The sequence below is a fragment of the Poeciliopsis prolifica genome, unplaced genomic scaffold, assembly GCF_027474105.1.
Source record: "Poeciliopsis prolifica strain line A6 unplaced genomic scaffold, Auburn_PproV2 SCAFFOLD008, whole genome shotgun sequence".
Taxonomy (NCBI): Eukaryota; Metazoa; Chordata; class Actinopteri; order Cyprinodontiformes; family Poeciliidae; genus Poeciliopsis; species Poeciliopsis prolifica.
In genome coordinates this window covers 11,243,043-11,266,341 of record NW_026562383.1, presented here as the reverse complement: position 1 = coordinate 11,266,341, position 23,299 = coordinate 11,243,043, and the positions used below count along the sequence as shown (strand labels likewise).

At 37.2% G+C, this 23,299-nt stretch overlaps 1 protein-coding gene across 1 annotated transcript; it reads right to left on the bottom strand.

Moving 5' to 3' along the window:
* LOC129361771 (collagen alpha-5(IV) chain-like) lies at positions 1–21,445 on the bottom strand. The gene is made up of 52 exons (XM_055032841.1): positions 21,238–21,445; positions 20,032–20,085; positions 19,436–19,525; positions 19,233–19,277; positions 19,088–19,132; positions 18,922–18,984; positions 18,795–18,848; positions 18,672–18,698; positions 17,805–17,873; positions 17,572–17,634; positions 17,468–17,503; positions 17,287–17,322; positions 17,122–17,199; positions 16,602–16,655; positions 16,419–16,484; positions 15,606–15,650; positions 15,463–15,516; positions 15,226–15,267; positions 14,983–15,061; positions 14,734–14,769; positions 14,456–14,632; positions 13,404–13,493; positions 13,209–13,292; positions 13,006–13,076; positions 11,611–11,799; positions 11,342–11,513; positions 11,169–11,258; positions 10,932–11,039; positions 10,740–10,834; positions 10,326–10,476; positions 10,087–10,197; positions 9,759–9,923; positions 8,839–8,925; positions 8,554–8,691; positions 8,279–8,377; positions 8,091–8,189; positions 7,227–7,363; positions 6,971–7,097; positions 5,929–6,009; positions 5,276–5,374; positions 5,136–5,183; positions 3,974–4,156; positions 3,732–3,862; positions 3,322–3,394; positions 2,995–3,069; positions 2,747–2,872; positions 2,398–2,493; positions 1,923–2,132; positions 1,617–1,794; positions 1,042–1,156; positions 783–955; positions 1–543 (listed from the first exon to the last, which is right to left on the bottom strand). The coding sequence occupies exons 1-52, from the start codon at positions 21,307–21,309 to the stop codon at positions 465–467; spliced, it is 4,965 nt and encodes a 1,654-aa protein (XP_054888816.1). The 5' UTR covers positions 21,310–21,445; the 3' UTR covers positions 1–464.
* Between the last annotated feature and the right edge of the window lie 1,854 nt (positions 21,446–23,299).

The window sequence follows — 23,299 nt, the reverse complement described above, 5'->3', positions numbered from 1 at the left end:
TAATAAGGAAGGATATTTTATTTGTATACATTTTAGTCTTTATTAAAATTGTGAAAGTGTTATTGTAAAGAAAAAACATCAATTAATATATTGTGCAAATTACAACAAAGGCTGTGTATTGGGTTTATATGCCAAAAGTTGTCACAGTTTGGGTTTGTTTTGCCAAAAATGTCTGTTACACCTATTATAAAAATTATTTAAAGAAAAGGAAAATGAAAAATAAAGTAAAAGTAAAAGAGTATTAAAAACCCATTTTGGTAGAAATGTTGAAGCACAGAATTATAAGATTTAATTCATTTCCAGAATATACAAAATTATCACCAAGGATGATAGCTGCTGGTGATACAAATGTAAAATGAACAAGTATTTAAAAGTGCAACCATTAAATGTTTCTAAAATTATTCTATTTATTTCAAAAATTGTGAATTTAAACATCTTCTCCAATTTGCACCAGTGCCACGGTTTTAGAATTTTCTGCAGACCCGACAGCGACTGATGACTCTCTCCAGAGAAAATCCCTTCACAGTCTGGGGAACTGGTTTACTACAGGAGTAGAAAAAAAACAAACAACAAAAAAACATTATTAGACACATCGGGAAAATAATTTACTTGAAAAAGGAGAAAATTTGCTAGCACAGGTTCAAGTGACATGGACAAATTTTACAAAAAGTCACAAAAGGTCAATCTTCTTGGGAGCTGGTACAAAAAAAAAATCGCAAATTGTACTGAGGTTGTCAGAATATGTGGCAAGAAGAGAAAACACTAGATACATTTTAGTTTACCTAAACATGTTGTTTCGGTCAAGGGAGGCTAGCCAGTAGCTGTAGGAATCAGGATAGTAATTACAGGTGCCTCTGCCGTGACACTCAATAAAAGGCACTCGGCGAAAGTTTTCCATGCATGACCCGGGAGACATCAGGGGTTGGGAGGATCCTTCTGCTCCTGCTCCAGTTTGCTAGAAGGTATAATAATTAAAGAAAACTGAATATGGTGTCTAATAGGGTCGAGCAATCCAGGAGCTAAAAATGTTTTCTTTCTTACCATTATAAATGAGTAACCGGTCCACAGGGTCTCCCAACCTCTGGGACATTCAGGTATCAAAGTGTTCTGGCTATGAAAAGCTATTATTCTGGAGGTTGTTTCACAAACTGAGCACCTAAATCATAAATGAAAATGGAAAGCTGAAGTCACATAAAAGAAGTTTGAAAAATAACAAACTTCACTATATAGTCAGCAGTTTGGAGGCTTAATTAGGTCTGATTGAAAATTTCAGGGAACTATAGAAAATGTGTATTTAAATATGGCTGCCTACAAACCTGACACGTTACACCAGTTCTGATTGGAGGAATGGTAAAAATTTCCAGAAAGCTACTGTTAGACACTTAAAGAAAGATGCTTTGAAATGAACTTTATTACCATTTAGGAAATAGAAATAAATTAGGTCATCACAACTAAATCAGGAAAAACTTAGTCTGAAATAATAGAAAGCAAGTTCATGTGCTGTTTTACAGGTTAGAAAACCTCCTGGTTTTACAGTCTATATATTTATGATAAACAGAAAACTAATACTTTTTCAGAATAATGCTGTGCTGAATGTGTGTACACTCTTGTCTGACCTGCTGATGTAGGGGGCAACTTTATCAGCTGTGATGGCAACCATGTTGGCAGGCATGAGCTTATCAGTGGACAGCCAGTAGGAATAATCGTTTCGAGAAGCATAGCGGCAGGTACTTTCTGTATCGCAGAACAGGAAGGGCATGGTGGAGAAACGGGGGAGGCAGCTTCCCACTGTGCCTGAGAATTTAGAGAAAATAAAAAACATTCGAGGAAATGTTTTGTTGTGACCCAAGTGAAAACACAGATTACGATGAACACAGTGAAGTACACATTATTTATGGTTATGATGATCTTTATGTTCATACCAAGGTCCTGGCCGTGAGCTCTCTCATTTCCATTGATGAAGAGGAGGGAATAGCCAGAGTAGATGAGGCTGGTGCCATTAGGGCAGTCAGGGACCTTAATGCTCTGACTGTGCCTGGCAATCAGAAAACCATCTGTGTAATGTGTAGCTGCTCTCCCAGGCAAACCTCTTAGTCCTTTTCGACCAGGAATTCCTGGTCCGCCTGCTTGACCTAAGGAGCATATTCAAGTACCAGAGTTCATTCAGGCAACTTTAATTGAAAACTTTTTAGCCTTGAACTTTAAGCATTTTCTATGTATGTCTGTGCTCATTCTCACAGCTGGACCTAACCTGATTAAAAAAAGAAAAAATAAATTATGATCTAATAAAGTTAGCTAAACTTCAAGAGAGGAGTTAAAAGAACGTGAATACACTCATTAATCACTTTATTAAGTCACACTGACAGTTAAAGGCTGGACCCTGTTTTACAAACAAACCTGGCAATCCTGTTTTTCCCTTGTCTCCTTTGTGGCCAATGAATCCAAGAGGACCAGGAGGGCTCACTCCACGTGGTCCTTTCATGCCAGGCAGTCCTGGGAGACGAGATGAACGTATTTCAATTTATTTATTGGAATACATATTTATTTATACTATTTAACAGCTCTGAGCTAGTTTTAAATGATAGTGGGAGCAAGAGTTTAGGCACCCCTGAACAACATTATAACAGGACATAAAACAAAAAATTTGATTTTACATAATTCTTCACCCCTGAAAATAAACAAACATCATAAAAATAGATGCACTATTTATTTATTCACTGGACAATAGAATTATAAACTTGTTCACCTGGCGGTCCTAGTGATCCTGGTGGCCCAATCGCTCCTGGAAGTCCTTGATTGCCTTTAGGACCAGGTAATCCAGGAGGTCCTGGTTCGTATGTCCTGTCAAAATAGGCAGGTTCACCTTTGCGACCTTGGAGTACACAAAGAGAGAAAATAAGTTATTTTTAGAAAATTGAAAAAGCACCGAGAACAGTACTATAGGAAGATTAGATTGAGTAAATGTCTTTCTGCGAATGAAGGCTATTGACGGACCCGGGCGTCCAGGAAAACCTTTGTGCCCACGTGAACCACATGGACCTGGTCTGTATCCAGGATCTCCTCTGTCACCTATTACAGATAATTTGACAAGATTTTCAAAGAGTTAGTTTGTCCTCACAACCTCCTGCATAAACACCACTTAAGTAGATATTGCAGACAAAAGCAAAAATGAAGTCTCATAAATCTTTTTTGTCTTTGTCTCCAGTATTTTAAGCGCTAACCATTTCATCACAGTTGTTGGAACATAAATCATTTGTGCACCAGTATTCTTTTGTAGTGATAGATCACACTTTTGTCTGCAATTGAAAGATGATAGATTACCAGGGGGGCCGTGTCTCCCTGAGGGACCAGGGTCTCCTCTTGGTCCTGGGAATCCAAATACACCAGGTGGACCCTTAGAAAGGTTTATGAGACAGAAAAAGTCAAAGATTAGACTTGAAGTCATGAAGAAATACTTTTAGTTACTATTTCCTTCCTTGTAAGGTACATCAGTAGCAGAATACATGGAACATATTCCATCATATTCTGGACTTTTAGAAAAATAAAGGAACACAAGTATTTGTTACATTAATCTAATAAATAAAAAAATCTATTCTAATAAATAAAAAAATCTATTTTAATAATAAAATCTATTATTAAAAATCTATTATTCTAATAAATAAAAAAATCTATTATACATTTTTAATTAAAGTTTGTTGTCTGGTGATGAAGGAAATGTTACTATCACTTACATATGGTCCTGGAGGGCCTGGATTTCCTGGGGGCCCATCAAAACCTGGGCTTCCAGGGAACCCTGGCTCTCCTCTGTCTCCTTTTAACCCTGATGATATGAGGCCTTGAGGGCCTGGTGGACCAGGGTAGCCTATATTAAAATGAAGTGATATTTGTGTAAAACACAAAGATTGTGGACAAACATGTCATTTCTTCACTGAGAGATGTAGATAGGTCAAATTCTCCAGCTCAACATACTCACCTTGGCTTCCTGGGTTACCAGGGAATCCACGATCTCCTTTAGGTCCTGGAATACAAGTCCCTTCTCTTCCTGGTCTTCCTGATTCACCATGAAGTCCAGGTGGACCTGGAAGTCCCCTGTCCCCTTCTGGTCCCGGCCTCCCTCTGCTGAACAAACCAGGTGGACCGATATCGCCAGGAGGACCTGAGTTAAAGACAGAAAGAAAAAGAAAAAAAAAACAGCTGAGGCTAACCACTGACACTCATCAGCTGTTAATATGGTTATTTACAATGCTTTGGACTTAAAAAAAATTGTTAAAAACAAAACAAAACAACAACAAATGAACACTTTTTTTTGTGTTCATTTAAGGCACCTTGTTGGTACCTTGAATTATTAAATTAAATTATTAAAATATCCATTACTGCGATAATTGATGCATAGATTAAAAGTCAAATATCCAAAACATTATTGATTTCTAATTTAGTCAAGACTCAGAAAACATTACTTCAGTCTGAATTAGTAAAGATACTAATTCTTTAATAAAACCAATAAAGCCACTTCATTGGTTTTCTTCCTATTTTAACTGTTATTATTAGTTTAATCACTTTATTGTTTTGTCAGTAGTTTAGTTGAATGTTTCCAGCTTAGTGAATTTGTTGAGTATTTAACTGCAAGGTTGAATTCTTAAAACTCTTAACCACTTGTATATTGGAGCGAGATCTTCTGTGTTAATTCCATACACGTGTGGCATCTTGATGTTCAACAGACATCAGTGCTTGACTTACAACCTCAACAATTGTTTTAAAACCTTTAAAAACACTAACTGAAACTGACCTTTAAGGCTACTATGTTCTTTACAATTTCCCTGACTTGGTAGTTTCATCTGAATTAATCAATTACTGCCTTTAGCAAATATTTACAGTTATTCGTAGTCAAAAGTAGACACCATTTGGGGCCCCAACTCCACAAAATGTCAAATTCTCTCATCCCAGTCTACAATATGTACTGTTGCTAATAAATAAGGGTGCAGCAGCATGCTGATCCTTTTGGAATCCAACCATAGCTCGTCAGTGAACCATAAGTAAAACTGCATGCTAATGTGTGAACTTTTCAACTATGGCAGAGTAAGTATATTTTAAATGGAAAATTTTGAAATTATTTAATTCATTGACCTGTAACTCACCTGGTGGGCCTGGATCACCAGTTCTTCCTTGTGCTCCTCCAATTATAACTGCAAGGGGAAAAATTGAATCAAGATTGAGCTTCAAATGAAGCAAACTTCTATCCGGTGAAAGAAAGAGTCTTAAAGATGGATTTCGTTACCCGTGTCCCCTTTTTGACCCGGTGGCCCAGGAAAACCATCAAGTCCCTGGCTTCCTTTTATACCATATTCCCCAGTATGGCCAGTTGGGCCTGGAATGCCTGAGGAAACAAAAGTAAGGAAGGAACCAGCACCTTTCAAGATTAAAAGCAAAAAGTAAAAACAGAGGATGAACACACATAGCACACTGAACAAAAGCAGATTAAAGGAACCCAATCAGATGATTTATAGTCCACTATGAAATGCACAGTAATTAAATGGAGCTCCAATAATCATGGAGTCACATGAGAAGATTTAATATAGACTACCACAGGTCCAGGGAAATTTTGGATAGACAAGTGTAGAGTGCATTACAATAATCAGACAAGACGAAAGAAAAGCCTGAGACAGGTTCAAACCAGCTGACAATTTTTAAAAGTAAAGTCGGTAAATTTTCTGATTCACTATTTTTGCCAAAAGACCAAGAGACTCAAGAATATTCTTTATATTAAATAGATTTTTCTGGTTCAAAGCTAATGATTTCAGTTTTTTCTTCATTGACTTAAAGAAATTGCAATAATTTGTTTTGTCCAGTAAAATATAAGCAAAGATATATTTTACTAGGTTGGTTGACATCTGTGTTATTGTCATATCCTGAGGGCATATGACATGGTACCTGGTCGTCCAACAGGTCCTATGGGTCCTTTTATTCCAGGAGGACCATCAGAACCAACTGGACCCGGAACTCCTGGAGGACCTGAACCATATAATGGGAAAGACAAATAAATGACAATAAAGAAGAGGAAAATTATTTACGATACAACCACAATTTGAAGCAAAACAAAATGGACTATGGGGGGATTATGTATTTTAATTTATGTTAGAATTAAATTAATATATTATTTTCAGTTGTTGTGATAATATTTTCCATATATGGCCTCTGTCTCTTTCAGAACGTTCAACCCTTTCTGGTGTGTGATGCTTGGGTATGAGTTTTATTAAAATAATATAAAATGAAAAAATGTTGAGTTTACATAATACCCCCCCCCCTTTCAAAAATAATAATAAGAAGTGAAATTTATCACAAATTACTTACAGATGGGAGGGAAGGTGTAAAATTAACTTAATTTTGGCTGCATATTTGTTTTAATGTTATTCCACTGTCAAAAACAGACCTGGAGTGCCTCTTTTATTATCCTTTCATGCATGTTTGAGGAATCTTAGAATTTCTGTGGCAACCATTCGGGGGTATCTAAGCGCTTGCTCCCACAAAGCAGCGCTATACACGAAGGTCTTCCTTGGAGCTGCTGCTCCCAGCTGATCGTCCACCTCTCCGACCCCACACCTTCTCCACACATCTCCACCAGAGTCGCAGCAGCAATTAGAAAACACAAGGTAGAACTACATATCTGCTGAGGTTATCTTACAAACTACTTCTTAATGCAAAGCTCCTAAGAAAAGCTTTCAACGGCATAATGGAGTAGAATTATGTTCTGTAGGGGGAGTGTTAGAAAGAGCAGGAGCTTCCTAAAGAGACACAGGCCAATTTCAAGGCATTAATTTGCAAAGTCCACGTTTTGTTAAGCTATGGTTGAGATATATTGAAGTTTTATAACAACTAAAGATGACACAGTTACTTAATTATGCTGTAATACAGCACTATGTGGCTGGGAAACTCATAATAACCCCCTTTAGTATTAAAAATCAGTTTAAATCACCATTGTTTCCATCAGGTCCTGTGTTCCCCTTTGCTCCAGGGCTTCCTGGAACACCAACTTGTCCTTCAATCCCAGGTTCTCCTTTCTGTCCCTTGAGCATGACATCACTCCTGGACCCTGGTTCACCCTGGCATAGAGGAAGAGGAAAAAACAACAAAATCCCACAAATGCTGTTTGAGTTTATATCCAGCTGCATATTTTTACTAAGCAGAACTAAATGCATCATCATCAAAAATCCTTGTTAAATCATCAGTGCCTTTTGTCCAGGTGGTCCAGGTGGTCCGTACACATAGCTTGGTTCTCCAACAGCTCCTTTGCTGCCTGTTGGACCTGGAACACCATCTGGTCCTGGCCTTCCAGTAATTCCAGGGTCTCCCTTCACTCCTTTGAGCCCTGTGGAAATTAAAACAATCAGCTATTCTGATATAACAGCAACAGCAGCAGCAAAAAAAAAAACAAAAACAAAAAAAAAAAACAAAGCAAAACTCCTCTTACTAAAACAAAATGTATGACATTATATTAAATTGTCACACACACCAACTACTCTTAGAGGAGAAGTTTAGATCTTTCTGTATTGCCCAAGAAATAATTGAGGGGAATGTTTATGGTCGCAACAGGGGTGTTATTTACTGAAGAGTTGACATTTATATTTTATTACGCAATAAGGAACCAGCACATCTCTGCTTCTACTAGCTATGGTTTAAGTTTTGGACTTTATTGTGCTGCTAACTTTATTTGACTAGTGATAGGATAAAATTTGGAAAATCCTTTTTATTGGCTTAGGAAGATTGTTTTTATGTTGATATGCAAAATGTGAGCAGAGCAATAAAATAACTCACAGGGAGAGATAGCAGAATATTTAGGTGATCTTACTCTCACTCTGTTATAGTAAACAGATGGATCCATACATTCTTTATGGATCCATTATTCTGTGAAATGAGAATTGTCATATGAGTTTCTTTTGGTTTTTGCACCGCTTTAGGAAACAAGACAAATCTTGACATTTCTTGGTTTAATAGTGAAATATTCATGAGAATATATATCTAGGATTACATTTTTAGAAGATGGTGGTTTTAATATGACACATTAGGCAGGATTCCTTCCATGGAGTAATTCTTACCAGGATGACCCCTATGACCAGGATCTCCCGGGGCTCCGTCTGGTCCTCGCCTAGCTTCAGATGCCGCTTGACCATCAACACCAGGTTCACCAGGAGGACCTGTACTCACAAACAAACACAGGACAGATCAAGTCTCCAATCAGTGTGTTAGAATATTTGGGATGAAACAATGGCAATTAATAGTGAACCTCTGGGTCCCAAGTCCCCTGGTGGTCCAGCTCTTCCTCTCTGTCCCTTTGGTCCAGATCTTCCAGGATCACCAGTTGGACCAAGTAAACCAGGATTTCCTAACAGAAATAGAACAAGAATACTCTTAACATTCAGATAGTTGAAAAAACTGATTTCTACAAAAAATATACTCTCTACATCAACCATATTTTATTCAGTATCATCTTGAAAGTGGAGTTGGATGTGAAATTATAGTTTGAAGAGAAAGTCTTATAATAAGTTATAATAAGGGAACCTGGTTCTCCGGGATCTCCTGGAGGTCCAGTGTAGAGGCGTGTTGGACAAGAAAGTCCTGGAGGGCCTCTATCACCTGGATCTCCCACCATGCCTTGGGGTCCTTGTTGGCCTCTTGATCCGTCTGGGCCTGGGTCCCCTGTGAAATGGTTACAAGAAATTTGACTGAATCTAACTTGTGAACCATAAACAAATCACAATCAACATTTTGAAGGTGCATATCAAACATTGTGACCTAAACATATGACTGATTGATGAATGTTTGCACTGAATGCATAACACTTACCTCTTGGTCCAGGGTGTCCTGTATTCCCTGGTATTCCTTCTGGACCATGTCCAGATATACCATCAGGCCCACGGTCTCCTATTTGTCCTAAAAATACATTTTGATGTCAGTGAGAAAGGGTGAAATAGCTCTGCTTTATATGTATTGTGTTTTCTACAGTACTTTAATGGATCAAGCACACATATATAAAATAACATGTATGGTTATGGAATCAACTGCTATGCAAGAAAATATTTTTATAATAAATTATACAAACAATACATTTGTATTATACATTTTACATCAGGTTATAGGATGTAACATATAACCTGATTTGTCCTCAGTTTATAGGTTACATCCTATAACCTGAGGACAAATAAGACATGACATTTACCCGGTTTGCAACTAATGGCATCATTTGTTGTTTTTCAATTCCATGGTGCAAAAAACACATCTCGGCTTAAGTCAGGAATAATTCTATGGCGAAAAAAAGATGTCAAAGCACAGCATCAGACTGTGAATCCCAACCCTTACAGCGAGTTGTCCTTCAGAGCTTGAGAACAGCAGCCATGACACTTAGTGTACCTGGGAACTCATTGAACCGACTAGTAGAAAGGTAATTCAAGAGATTAAAAGCTCAACTACTGATTTTGTAGATTTTATTTGCTGGGAAGCTTATGGTAAACTTAGATGAGCCCTAAAAAGTTATGTTGAATACATATGCATGTGCTACTTTTCTGTTTTTTTGTTTTGTTTTGTAAATAATAAAAACTGTCTATTTTTCCTAACAGGAGCATTAAGCAAATGTTTTGCTATATCACACAAAATAAAAATTTTAGAAATCAAGCAGTTTGAATAGTCTTACAAGAGATTGGGCCTGCATATTCAAAGAGAGAAATGGAAAGACATAAAGACTAAGATGAAACAAACCATCATATTACCTTGGTGACCAGGCCAGCCATCTCGACCCCGAGATCCCTTCTGCCCCGGAGGCCCATGTGGACCTGGAACTGACAATCCAGAGGGTCCAGGACCACCTGGAAGGCCAGGAGAACCAAATCCAGGTAAACCCGCATTACCTTTCTCTCCAGGCAAGCCATTAGCCCCTTGGGAAATGAATGGAATAATAAAACAATGATTACTATTTACAGAAATCTAAAGTTAAAGGTTAGACAACTACAAACCAGACATCTCATGTATTTATCACATCTTACACATTACCTTTGTCTAAATGTTTCACTACAGGACTCTAGCTTCATATAGATTTACCTATAGGTCCTGTGTGTCCATTCGCTCCTGGAAATCCTACTGGTCCAGGCAAACCAATACATAAATCTTTAGTACCAGGAAGTCCTGGAGGACCAACAGAACCTTTTCTTCCTGGAGGAAGAATGACATCATGTGAAAAACAGTTATGTGCTAATCTAAAGAAAACACACTATTTGTCTGCTTCAAGAAGTCCTTATCATCATTGTACTTTCAAACTTTAAATTCTTAGCCACAATTACCTTTTTCTCCTGGAAGCCCAGATTTTCCAATTATTCCAGGACTTCCCGGAAGACCAGGGATTCCAGGATCGCCGGCAGGCCCTGGAGCTCCATTTTCACCAGGTGGTCCTGGAGGACCTGGACGACCAGGGTGTCCATGGCCACTGTCACCCTAAATGGGGTACTTAATTCCATGACTAATTACTTAGTTAACACTGTAGAATCAAATAGCTACACTAAAGAAAGTCAATACATTACATATATTCTTACTTGCTAAATCTTTTAGAGTTTTTGGCCTTCCTGTTTCAATCCTGATCTAGGAAATATATATCCTCTGTTTCTTATCCTTAAAAACCTAATGAATTGTTTAGAGTGTGACTGTCTACTTCTCTACAACAAACACCATCCTGTATGTTTTCACTGAAGACTTCTGACCTTTTCTCCTGGGGCACCAGGAGGGCCTGGAGGACCGGACAGCCCAGGTAAACCCCAACCTGGAATACCTGGAGAGCCAGGCAGCCCCTTATCACCTTAAAAAATCACAAAAAAGAAAACATGGATTATACAATAACAAAATGCAATTTTTGAGTATAAATGTGAGCAGATTGTAAATCCCCGCTGCATTACCTTTCTGCCCTGGGGGTCCTGGGTTTCCACTAAGTATCAAGCCCCCTCTTTCTCCTTTTTGTCCTGCCTTGCCTGGATTTCCAGGGACACCGGGTACTCCATGAACACCTGGATGAGTTTTTTTTTATTTATTTATTTTTTGTCAGAATATAATCTATTAAATATTCTGTTGTAAAAGTGGAAATGGTGAAAGTCTGAGCTATGCACTCAGACAGCCAGCTAGTTGACTGTGATTACCTGGACTTCCTTCAAAGCCAGGTGGCCCTTGAGATCCTTGTGGTCCTGGTGGGCCTTGGGTATGAAAATGACCAGATTCCCCTTTTTGGCCTACAAATAAAATGAAGAAAACTTGAGCTGAGTTTTATGTGATTGGATTTTAATGTATATTGAAATGACCTTTGTTTTCCCACCTGGAATTCCAGGATCTCCTGGCAGGCCAGGTACACCGGTGTCTCCTTTGGTCCCTGGTGGTCCAGGAGGTCCATAACCTGCTGGTCCAGGGTAGCCAATGGGTCCTTCTTTCCCTTGATGTCCTGGTGGACCAGGAAACCCAGGATCTCCTTCGACTCCATGGCGGTGACACTAGTGAGGGAAATAACCTTGTTAGACAGTGTTTCCAGATGGCCCACAATTTTGGAAATACCAAAAATCATATAAGACCATCATAATTTTTTTTTACCAATTCTCCAGGAGGCCCTGTAGTGCCTTTACTTCCTGGTAAACCCAGAGATCCAGGAGAACCATTTGGACCGGGTCTTCCAGGCAGTCCTGGTTCTCCTTTTTCCCCCTTCAACCCTGGAGAGACATTACTAGATGGCTCTCCCTTTTGCCCCGGCTGGCCTGATAATCCTGGTAGACCTATAGACCCCTTTAGAATGAACAGGAAAAACAAAAAAAACATTTGATCATACATTGTACGATGACATCACACTAGGATACAACTTGGGTATAGTTTGTAAATTTTCTGGCAACTAAATGTTCTTTGGTTGAGTGTTGGTATTACAACAAAGTTCAAGTGATAGGGGAGGGACATCAACTAACCCACACAGCTCTAAGTTTAATGTAATCATGGTGTAAGGACAGTAGATGATTGGAGCATAGAGTGCAGAGGCAATACTTAAAAACTGTCAAACTTCATGTGACCTTCAGATTAGCTCAAGAAGAGATCCCATTGAGCCCCACAAGCCTTGTATCACTTTATGCAATGCAAAGGACTGTTGGTATTGTGTAAAGCATCCTCCTATTGGATAGGGCAGTGGAGACCTGTTCTCTCGAGTAATGTTTCATGCCTCTCCATCTTTCAATCCAGTAGATGTGTCAAGGTTTGGCAGTTGCCTGGGCAAATGCCTCTTTTCCACTGGGTGTACTTAAACTGGCTCATTGCTCCATGGCCAGTCATGGACAGGCTGCTGTTCACGACTGGCCATGGAGCAATGAGAAATGAGTTGACTTTCACCAAATTAGTGCAGGGGAAAGCATTTCATATTCAAGAGTTTCTGGAATAACATTTAGAATCGTGATGGAAGCAGCAGGTAAAACATAAGCTTAATTTTACGTTTTGCAACTTAAGTTTCTAAGGCTTAGGTATAAATCCTATGTTCAAGGTAATCATCCCAGTGGATCATTCTACATAAAAAAATATAAATCTTGCCTATTCAGTACAATAGTAAAACATTATTTGTATTTCATTTAGTTATGTTTTTGTTTATTTACATATGTATTTTATACAAGATAATTTGGACAATTTGACACAACTTTGTGGTAGAATTTTGTCCTCGGCGAGAAAATTCAAGCGTACCAGCAACAAAGTGACAGATAATGGAAACATGTAGATTCACAGAAAATAAAAATGTAAAAGCAGAACTAAGAATAACCTATTGTGCAGTAAGGGTCAATTTACAACACAATGCAATTATTGAAAACAGAATGCTACAAACTAAAAAAATGTGCAACTGAGTAGTAGACATTATATTAAAACCCTTGAGTTAAAAGTACTTTTGTGTACATAGTATTTAAGTAAAAGCACAATATATAACAAACAAATTTGCAATGTGATTATGATGCACTTTCTTACTGGAGGCCCAGGTAAACCTGAAGGACCTGGAAAGCCGGGATCCCCCTTTTCACCCCGTCCTTGATTAGTGCCTGAGTGACAGCGGACACACATATATCAGTTTTTCAAAGATGTTTCAAATAATGATTCATACGGGATATTCTGGTTTTATTAGGAGGCAAACTATAAATGTGTCCTTTTGTGTTTGAAGTAAAGAACTGTACCAGGGAGGCCAGGTGGACCTCGAAGACCTGGTGGTCCTGAAAGTCCCGATGTTTGACACTCATAACAGATCTCCCCTCTCTCTCCTGTTATGTACAGCAAGTGGGAGGAAACAATGATTTATTTTCTATTAATAGAACTTTTTTACCACTTTGGTAATGATACAACTCAACATTCTTGCAAAACAAATTTCTCACCTGTATCTCCAATATACCCATTATTCCCTGTAGGTCCTGGTAAACCTTTAATTCCCTTGATCCCAGGTAGACCCTTAATGACACAGTCAGCTAAAAGTTGATCAAAATGAAGAGCTCATTAGCTTTGTAATCACATAAAAGCATTTTGGCAACACTTTCATGATCTAACATAAAACTTTAAAAATTATGTAGCTTTATTTCATTAAAGCTAAAGTTTAATCAGTGATACTTTTATTACAAATTTATGTCAGATCAGAATTTCTTGGTTCATGTCAAGTTGTCATAACAAAGACATTTTGAATAATGTCAACTTTGTATTAAAAATGTCATGATTTACCCAATGACACTTTAAGACATCAGTCATAAATATTCATGAAGACTTAATCATGTTCATGACAGGTGTTATGTCATATTTATGTCAGTCTTATTCACAACCCATCAAATAAAGTGTTACCAGCATTTTTAAATTTATGTTTTTACTCAATTTAATCAGGACAGATGTTGAACAAATCAGTAAGTATTGTGTGTTTAATGCAAATGAAAACTGATTTTCAATTGGATTATGACCCACAAAAGAGAAAGAAAATGAAATTATTAAATATATGACAGAATATTTAAGTATTCTGTCATCCATATGGAGTTCACTGTGCTGGTCAGCAATGTTATTGCATGAATGCATACAAAGCCTTGTTAAATATCAATGAAAAAAATATATATAAAAATAATATATATAAAATCTATTAACACTCATAATCCTGCAAAGAGGTATTGGACCCCTTGTAGTATTTATGGTGATTTGTTTTGGAGACTGAAATGTTTTAAATCATCAAACAAATTTTAATTTCAGACAACAGGTCCCCCTGCAAAATTTACACTTAGCAAGGACTCTTGGAATTGAAAATAAAACGGTCTTAAATGATGCACAAAACAGAATGGCACCCTTTGGGCAAACAGTTTTCACATTGTTCTCTAGCTTCTGCTTTTTTGGTTAATTTTACTCAGAGAACAAATGTTGTTTTTAAGATCCATGTTTGTTTGTTTTTTTTACTTACTTCCATTTACAAAGCGTCCAGGTTTGCCTTGGTTTCCCCGAGGCCCTTGATCACCAGGATCACCATCGAACCCTGGAGGCCCCATGTAAACACTCCCAGGATCCCCAGGGTCTCCTTTGTACCCTTTTGGGCCTGGGAAACCACGTTCACCTGGTACATAAATCCCAAGTGCATAACCTGCATAAACACAATATGAAAAGAAGAAAAAGAAGATATTTTGAATGTGCCAATAACTGCAGTTAATGTCAACAGTGAGAAAATCTGTTGCTCATACACACCTGGAGAACCAGGAGGTCCTGGAAATCCTGTAACACCTACAAAAATAATATTATTTTACCATTTATAAACTTTCTACAATAAAACAAGCATTCATTTGTAGTGTTTAACTCCATAGCAGTGCAGAAGTAACATTGCTCTTAATCTGTCATTCTGGACAATGAATGGATGGGATCGACTAGATAAAACAGCAAAATGGACACATGTCTTTTTTCTATTTGCTCATTTGTCAGCTGGTTGTATTCTTCTACCTTGGATCCCTGGGAAACCAGGGAGACCTGGAGGGCCAGGATCTCCAATGTGTCCCTTTAGTGATTCGAGCCTAAGTATCTGAAAACAGCAGCACAGAAAGAATGTCTGAAGGTTTCCAAAATTAGATTGTTTTCTCATTATGCTAAAACAACAAATGTGAAAGCCAAGCTACTATAGAAATATAATTGTTACTATTGTGCACAATATATATGCACAAAAAGTGAATATTAGTAAAATCTCACATTTCCAGGTGGACCAGTTGGACCCATGTTTCCCTTTTCACCCTAAAAAGACAAGATATGACAAGATACAATCATAACATATTTGAAGGCAATATGGATGGATGGATGGATGGATGGATGGATGGATGGATGGATGGATGGATGGATGGATGGATGGATGGATGAATGGATGGATGGATGGATGGATGGATGGATGGATGGATGGATGGATGGATGGATGGATGGAGACTGACTAACCATTCTTCCTAATGGGCCTGGATGTCCTGGCTCTCCTCTGCGTCCCGGTCTTCCCTAAGCAGAAATGCATTGTATTCAAAACTTGCAAAATACAGATAAAACAATGAAGCATTTTTTAATGCATAAACTAAAGTAGTGATTACCTTGAATCCACGATTTCCAGGTTCACCGTCCTTTCCTGGCTTTCCCTGTAAATTATACATAACAGCATGAGCTATGTTTTAACTTAATAAAACTTTGAACCCTTGTATTGAAAAGCTATGTTTGCACAAATAGCAGTCGACATAGAGTACATTGTAATTTAAATGCATAGCAATTTTAAAATGCGCTGAAACAGATTTGTCCATCAGAATGAGAGCCTTACTCATGGATTCTGAAGCATTTCCACATCATATGTGACTTCACACAGAACTGAGTTAATTTGAATTCAATGTATGAATTCATTTTGTAGCGACAGACAAGTCAAATGCCAGCTCATGTTTATTTCATGGTTAGTTGGAGGGATTTAAGGGGAATAAATAGAATCACGATAAAAAGAAAGTACAATCCTTGTAAAACACACAGATGTGATATATAAAAATATCTAAAATTTTCCATTTTCTAAAATTATTAATAACTGATCTCAATTGTACAAAACCTCACTCTACATCAACTTGGAAAATATGAAAAACGGAGACAATGAAGCTCAATGAAGTGCCTTAAACTTTTGAAAGTTGACAGTATTTTTTTCATTTTTTTTTATTTTGGAATAAATGCCAGTGATGAGCAGGGAATTGAAGTGTGTAATCTAATCTAGGCAGAGGAATTACGTCTTGCTAAAGCAGTAGAACTGAATAAAAAGGCACATGCTGCACTGCTGCCCTCTGTTGGTCATACTTTTTTCTCATTTTCTGACGCGATACAGATCAAAAACAGGCTGCATGGAGAAAGACATGTTAACACATTTTTATCCTCACTTCTGGACCTGGGTTTCCTCTCTCTCCCTTTTGCCCTTTTGTGTGGTAGAGGCTCCCAGGATCTCCCTGAGGATTAAACAGAGGCACAAATAAAAAAAGTTGCATAGTTCTAAAACAATCAGACATTTCCAAAGTTATACAGGCAAAGATGAACAATTTCATAAATTCTAGAGAGAAACTTACAGGTTCTCCTTTGCATCCTTTGTCTCCTGCATCACCTTTGTTTCCTTTTAAATCCTAATGAACACAGAGAACTGAAGTTAGCCTGCAAGAAAAACACCAGCTTAAATATATAAAACAGTAGATGAAAGAAAAGCAAAAATACAGTTGTTGTGGATTTGCAGTGTAGGAATGTCCTTTTGACTTCAAAACAGTTTTATTTTTTGCTGTTTTTAGTTCTTAAAATTATTTTTCAGAATGTCTTTGCATTTATATTATCATTTTTTTACCTCAAGGAGTCACAAAACTGTAGTGGTTACTTGCTACTAGCGAATATGGAAGAGCTGGTGAAGGAATTTTTCTTAAATTTTACTTTTATTTTAGTGTATTGAACTCCAAAAGGGATGGCAAGCCTGTTATATTATGTATATCTGCAATATTGCAAGGTTTATCGGCCCATCAATGATTATTATTATTTTTTTGTACAAAAAGGAAACAGCACAGTATTAGGATGAGTATGAGTGAAAAATTACTTTTACTATACCGTTATTGACAGGGTGCCGGTAAAAAAGTCTTTAGTCCTGCCTGGAGGCCCAGGTGGGCCTGGGGGGCCTCGGAAACCCTACATCAGAAAAATTAATTTTAGTGATATCTGATCATCATAATGCAGAATTATTATGATTATGATCATCATATAAACAAAAACGACCTTTGGTCCTCGAGTTCCTGGAGCTCCTTCCTGGCCCTGCAAAATGTATGCAAGACTTTTAAGTTTGTTTTATAACAGTCACATATTGTAAACTCCATCCACATCCCAAATGTATGAACTCCACTGTAGATTTTAAATGCCTGTAACAATTGTGTATCATCATGCCTATAGTTATGCATACCTTGGAGCCAGGAGCTCCGATATTACCAGGAGACCCCTGAAACAGAAACGTTTGGATTAACCATTGCATCATAAAGAAAGAAAGACAAATAGACGGACACTTACAGGAGGACCCCTTAGTCCAATGTCCCCAGGTAGTCCAATCTCACCTGATAAGCCTGGAGAACCCTACATACAAGGGGAACAAAAAGAACAAAACATTTTACATGTCTGAAATTAATGAAGATTTAATTTCCTACATTTTATTATTCAATATTTTGATTGATTAAAATGTGGCTCAACAAAAATATTTCTATTTTATTAGTTTTAGTGTATAACACTATTGTTTATAAAGTTACCGGTCTTCCATCTTTTCCCTGTGGTCCTGGAGGCCCTCGTATTAAATGAGTTGTTGTCTGTGAGTCACCCTGAGAAACAGACACAAATATTCACATGGCCCATTTAACATAAAACTTTTTCATCTCATTTCTATTATTTTTTTTATTTTTATTTTTAATTTATACAGGGATCATTCATTCTCTTCCTATTTTGTCTGCCTCTGATGAATCAGGAACAAGACAGATTTGAATTTTAAGTGGCCCTCTGTGGGGTCTAATGTAGTGTTAAACTCACAATCTTGAATATATTGAATTTGGTTTATTTCCCAGAAGGATCACTGAGTAAAAGTGCTGGAGGAAAGGACTGTTTCAGTGGTGCAGTCAAAAAGCCAAATCATGTTGACAGACAACAACCGTTACTTGAAAATATATATGAGACCACATGTGAACAGGTAATTAGGTATACACAAACTATATAGGCTGTAGATCCAAAACATGAAAACACACAAAAATTACCAAGAAGCTTTAAAAAATTGCTACTCAATCATCTTTATACATTTTCTCAACACTTTAAAATAAAGTTTTAACATACACAAATGCCTTGAAGCATCAGAAGAAAACAGACTTGTGGGATAAAAAGCATGGAGAAAGGAGAAGAGAAAAATCTTCAAAAAAAAAAAAGTTATTGGTCTCATATGGGCCTGATACAAAATTAGCTCAGGGAGCAGGGGGAAGCAGTGATGGTAATTGTGCTGCATCATGTTGTTTTTTTATGGTGCTTCAAGATCCTGGAACTCCTAAAAGATAATTATTCTGCAGCAAATTCGCTGTTTCACCTTTCATGAATAAAAAAGCACCAAACAAAGAGCTTAGAACAGCATGCCCTACCTTAGGACCAGGCTGACCTGGAGGTCCCTGTAAAGTAAAACAAAAAGATACAAAGAAATGCTGAATATTCATCAAAGTAGAACAGTGTACCCAATGCAGGAGGTATTGGAATTTACTCCTTACTGGATTTCCATCAATACCAGGATTTCCTTCAACACCTGGACGTCCAGGGTCTCCCTATAAGTACATTATTTTGTCAAACTAAGAAGTGCTTGAAGAAAAACGTGTAGAGAATTTATATTTTTCTCACATCTGTTCCATTGCAGCCTGGATAACCTGGGGGCCCCATAGGCCCCTGTAAACCTGGAACACCCTATGAGATAAAGTTATCAAAAGTTAAAAGGCCAAATTGGTGTATGGACTGCAGAACACAGAGGGTAAGGTTCTGTACATTAGAAACACATGAGGAAACTAACTGGTAAGCCATGAGATCCAGCAAATCCCTCCTTGCCATCTGGTCCCTGGAATAAAAAAGAAAAAAAGAAAAAGAAAAATACATTACACTCTGGTGTTAAGAACACCACCATTAACTCATTTGGCTGTGAAGTGCAATTATATTACCGGGTCGCCTTTTGATCCCATTGGTCCATCAGACCCAGTAGTGCCCTATCAAAGAATGCAACACATAATTAATCTTAGAAATCCTGAAAAACATGTTGCTAAAAGGGTCACAAAAAAGTGCAATTTATCACCACCTCTGGCCAGCTCACAACCACGATGCATCAGAAGGAGGCAGAATAATAAGAGTGTGGTTGAATTTCTACCTTTGGTCCTGTTAGTCCAGGTTGACCTAAGGATCCTGGGTGCCCTTCTGGTCCTGGAGGACCTGGATCTCCTGGAAAACCTTTCTCTCCCTGTGTGTTTAATGTATGAGTGTTTGTCAGAAAACCCCAAAACAAAACAAACAAACACAAAAAAAAAACAGAAATGTAAAACTAAATTAACTTGTGCATGCATGCACAAGTTAATGCACAAGTTAATCTCAATTAACTTGTGCATGCATGCACAAGTTAATGCACAAGTTAATCTCAATTAACTTGTGCATGCATGCACAAGTTAATTAGTGGTTATTTAAAGCAACAATGTAACATTCAGGAAGTTATCCAAATATTTTATGTGGTCTCTGCCTGCATTTTTTAAATCTTTGTTGATTTATAGTAGAGATCAGTCAGTTAGAACATATGTAGCATCAGGATTGGACAGTGTCTGTCTATCTCTCTCTTTCCTCAGCCTGTCTTTAAATCAAGAGTAAAAGAAGCTGATTTTAGTTTAGAATTGTTCCTTGTAAATTTCAACCCTGGGAAAACATGGTAAATACAGAATAAAAAAAAAAATAAGCAAAACCACAAACTGAACTTACCCTGTTGCCTTTTACTCCTTTACAGTGGCATCTTGATTTTCCATTGCATACACACTGTAAAATAAATAAAGGTATTTAACTTTAAAACATCAAATATCAAGCAAAAGAAGAACTCCTCAAAGATTTTCTCTTACTTTTGTTTTCAAGTTGAACGTCACTGAAGAAAATGTCTCGATTTGAGTTAGTCAGTGTTGTACTTAGAAGAAGATCTAAAAAGGACCTGTAATTCTGCGGTGTGGTACAACCAAATATAAATGGAGATGGTTTGATAGGTGTAGGCTTTCAGTACAGTGGTGAACTAATGAAGGAAGAATAGTTTTTCAACTCTCCGACTGGTTTATTTACACTCACTGTAATTAATTCAGTTTATTCTGGGCATGCAAAAATAATTAAAGGATGAAAATAATTAGACACCAGAATGTCTTGCTTTGGCAATCCCTGCTGCTATGTAGGAACTATATACAGTAAATATATTGATTTATAACCTTGATAAATTCAGTTTCAAAATCGTTACCTTATAAATCAAGTAATTTAAATGAAATAATAATAATAATAATAATAATAATAATAATAATAATAATAATAATAATAATAATAATAATAATAATAATAATAATAATAATAATTCTTATTATTATTTAGCAAATTATTTAGTTAGCTTATTAAAGATTTTTAAAAGACAACTGAAATAAAATGTACACGCTAGAAGTGTGTCAAATTGCCATCTGCAAAAATATTATACGGGATTGAATAAGTAAAGCAAAGTGCACTTACAGACAAAACACAGCTCTCCATATCCACACTAAAACAGCAATAAATACAAGCGAATGACTGGTACTACTCAAGATAAACAATGATTTAGCAAATAGTTAAACAAATTACACTGAACAAGTTAAGTGTAGAGATGGACTGCTTAAAGTTTCAGAAAAGCATCCAGTTTCAGGGATACAACTTTTAATATACTGTCACTGCAGAGACATCTGTGTACTTGGATAAATCAACCTCAAACTATAATGTGTTAAGCATAATTCAGTAATGAGCCCGGCCTGTAACATGAGAGAAAAAAAATCAAAGCTAAATATAAGTTTCACTCAAGAATTACCTTTTGTACGTGGTTACAGAGTTTGAATGACACATAAATATTAAAATCAACTTCATACATGGAAAAAACAAGCACAAAAGCAAAAAAAAAAAAAAACATCTTACACTTTTTCCTTCAGTGAACGTTGAGATCATTGCAAAAAACATCAGGAAAACTATGATCACTTGTGTTCTCATGATTTTCCTCGTCTTATTCACATCAGTCCCTGATTAAGATCCGACGTTCTTCAAAGGCGATGAATGTTGTTTTTATGTTCCTCCTCTGCAATCAGGTCTCACATCCTCCTCTGTCCACTGCAACACTTTAGATGCTGGTGGATCATTGCTGCAGTGAAATCACAGTTTAAGTTGGTTCAAGTGTCTTGATACAGGCCAGAAAGCTGAAAGGAAGTTGTTTAACTGGACCTTGAAGAAGGGAGGTGGTATGCACTTACTGAAAAGATTTACCCCAAACAATATTCTTGTGCTCATCTCATTCCCACCGGCGGCAAACAGTGGCAGTTTGGCTTTTCATTGACTGTGAGACAGATTATTTGGGATCTGCTGAATCCTTCACTGGAATAAATTGAGTGGCTTGGTAAGTTGTGAATATTTGTAATGGATGAATGAAAACCTGTAGGCAACAAGGTTAACAGACTCTTGGATATATATGCCTTTTTATAATGTTAAACAAAAGTCAATGAAATGCTAGATTCTTTTTAAATTACTGCATTAGTTCAAATGATGTGACCACCGGCTTACTTGACTTTGTTGGATGATGTTGTTTTTGATCTACCAAAGGGGGCAGCACTGAGGCCTTCAGTAACTGTTCAGCAGCCTCAGAAGATGAGCGATGGCATTCAAAATAACTTTCATGATGTTTTTTACCTCCTGGTAAGCCCATTGCATTTTTTATTTTTATTTTATCTAATTGGATTATTATTATCTGTGTTATATATATTCTTTGGAAAATGTGTTTAATTCAGTCAGACTGGATGAATGATGTCTTAACATCACAATTTTAAGTCTTTTCATAGAGTAAAATTTTTTATATTGGCCTGAACTTTGACTGTGCCATTTTGACACATAGCTTGCTTTAATCAGCATTTGCCCAACAGGTATTTGAGTGCTAATTTGTCCTGCCGGAAGGTGAACAGCCATCACAGTCTGAAATATTTTGCAACCGATAACATGTTTTCTTCTCAGGTCATGCTATAATTATTTACATCTCCATTCAGCAACTGTGATTGATTTTCTGTCTCAGCTAAAGAAAGGTCATCCCACTGCATAATGCTGCCACTACTGTGTTTGACCGTGATAATGACGTGTTCAGAGTGATGCATCTCAGCATTAACTCTCCCTTGTGTGTGACAGCCAGAAAATTTACCTCATCTCATTAGAGCATCTTCTTTGTCATGCTTGCTATGTTCCCAACATTACTTGAGGCAAATTTAAACAGCAAGCTGGACTTTTTCAGCAATGGCATCTGTTGTAATATTGGCTTAAATTTGTATGGTGTATGATTAATTGGTTTCCTGTCAACATACTTCCCCAGGCAAATTTTCTATCTCAGCAGCAACCTCTGAGCTGTGGTGCTCTTGGCTGCATCTCTTATTTATGTTCTTCTTTGGCTGACTTGTCTGTTTCTGAGGACAGCTATGTTTTGGTGGTTTTGTCCTTAGGCAGCGGTTTCTCTTAAAGGAACAGTGATGGATCATACTCAAAAGCAATGGCTCTAAAAGTAATGAATCCGGAAAGAATCAGTTTTCACCTTTGTTTCATATTGTTGTTCAGTTCTTACTCTCATCGGTCCTGCCCTGTTCACGGAAGAACCCTGTTTCAATTGTCAACATGACAGCATTGTGGCTAATTATGTGAAGATATTGGATCATACCATTAAGTGAAAACAGAGCAGAGGACAGATGTGCCAGTTCTGACATGGGTCATATTCCTTCCGTTTTATGATAAAAGATTCAGCTTAGCTTCAAAGAATGAGATTTTTTTTGTATCTATCCACCAGGTTATACTTCTCAACAATCTTTTGTCAAAAATCTAATTTTGTTGATCATAAGTGATTCATAGAAGCAATACAAAGGGCAAAACATCCAATTGTGTGGATATTTTTTTGTAGACACTCTGTTTTTAGGGGGGAGTTCCTCACTTTTTCACACAGGTCACTGTGTGAAAA

Excerpts from the sequence above, each read along its gene's own strand:
- LOC129361771 (XM_055032841.1), bottom strand. The coding sequence starts at position 21,309 with ATGAGAACACAAGTGATCATAGTTTTCCTGATGTTTTTTGCAATGATC. Across the intron at positions 14,633-14,733 it reads AGGACCTCCTGGTTCTCCAG|GTTATGCACTTGGGATTTAT; the intron begins GTGTGTATGAGC and ends GTGTTTATGCAG. Across the intron at positions 544-782 it reads GACCGAAACAACATGTTTAG|TAAACCAGTTCCCCAGACTG; the intron begins GTAAACTAAAAT and ends CTACTCCTGTAG.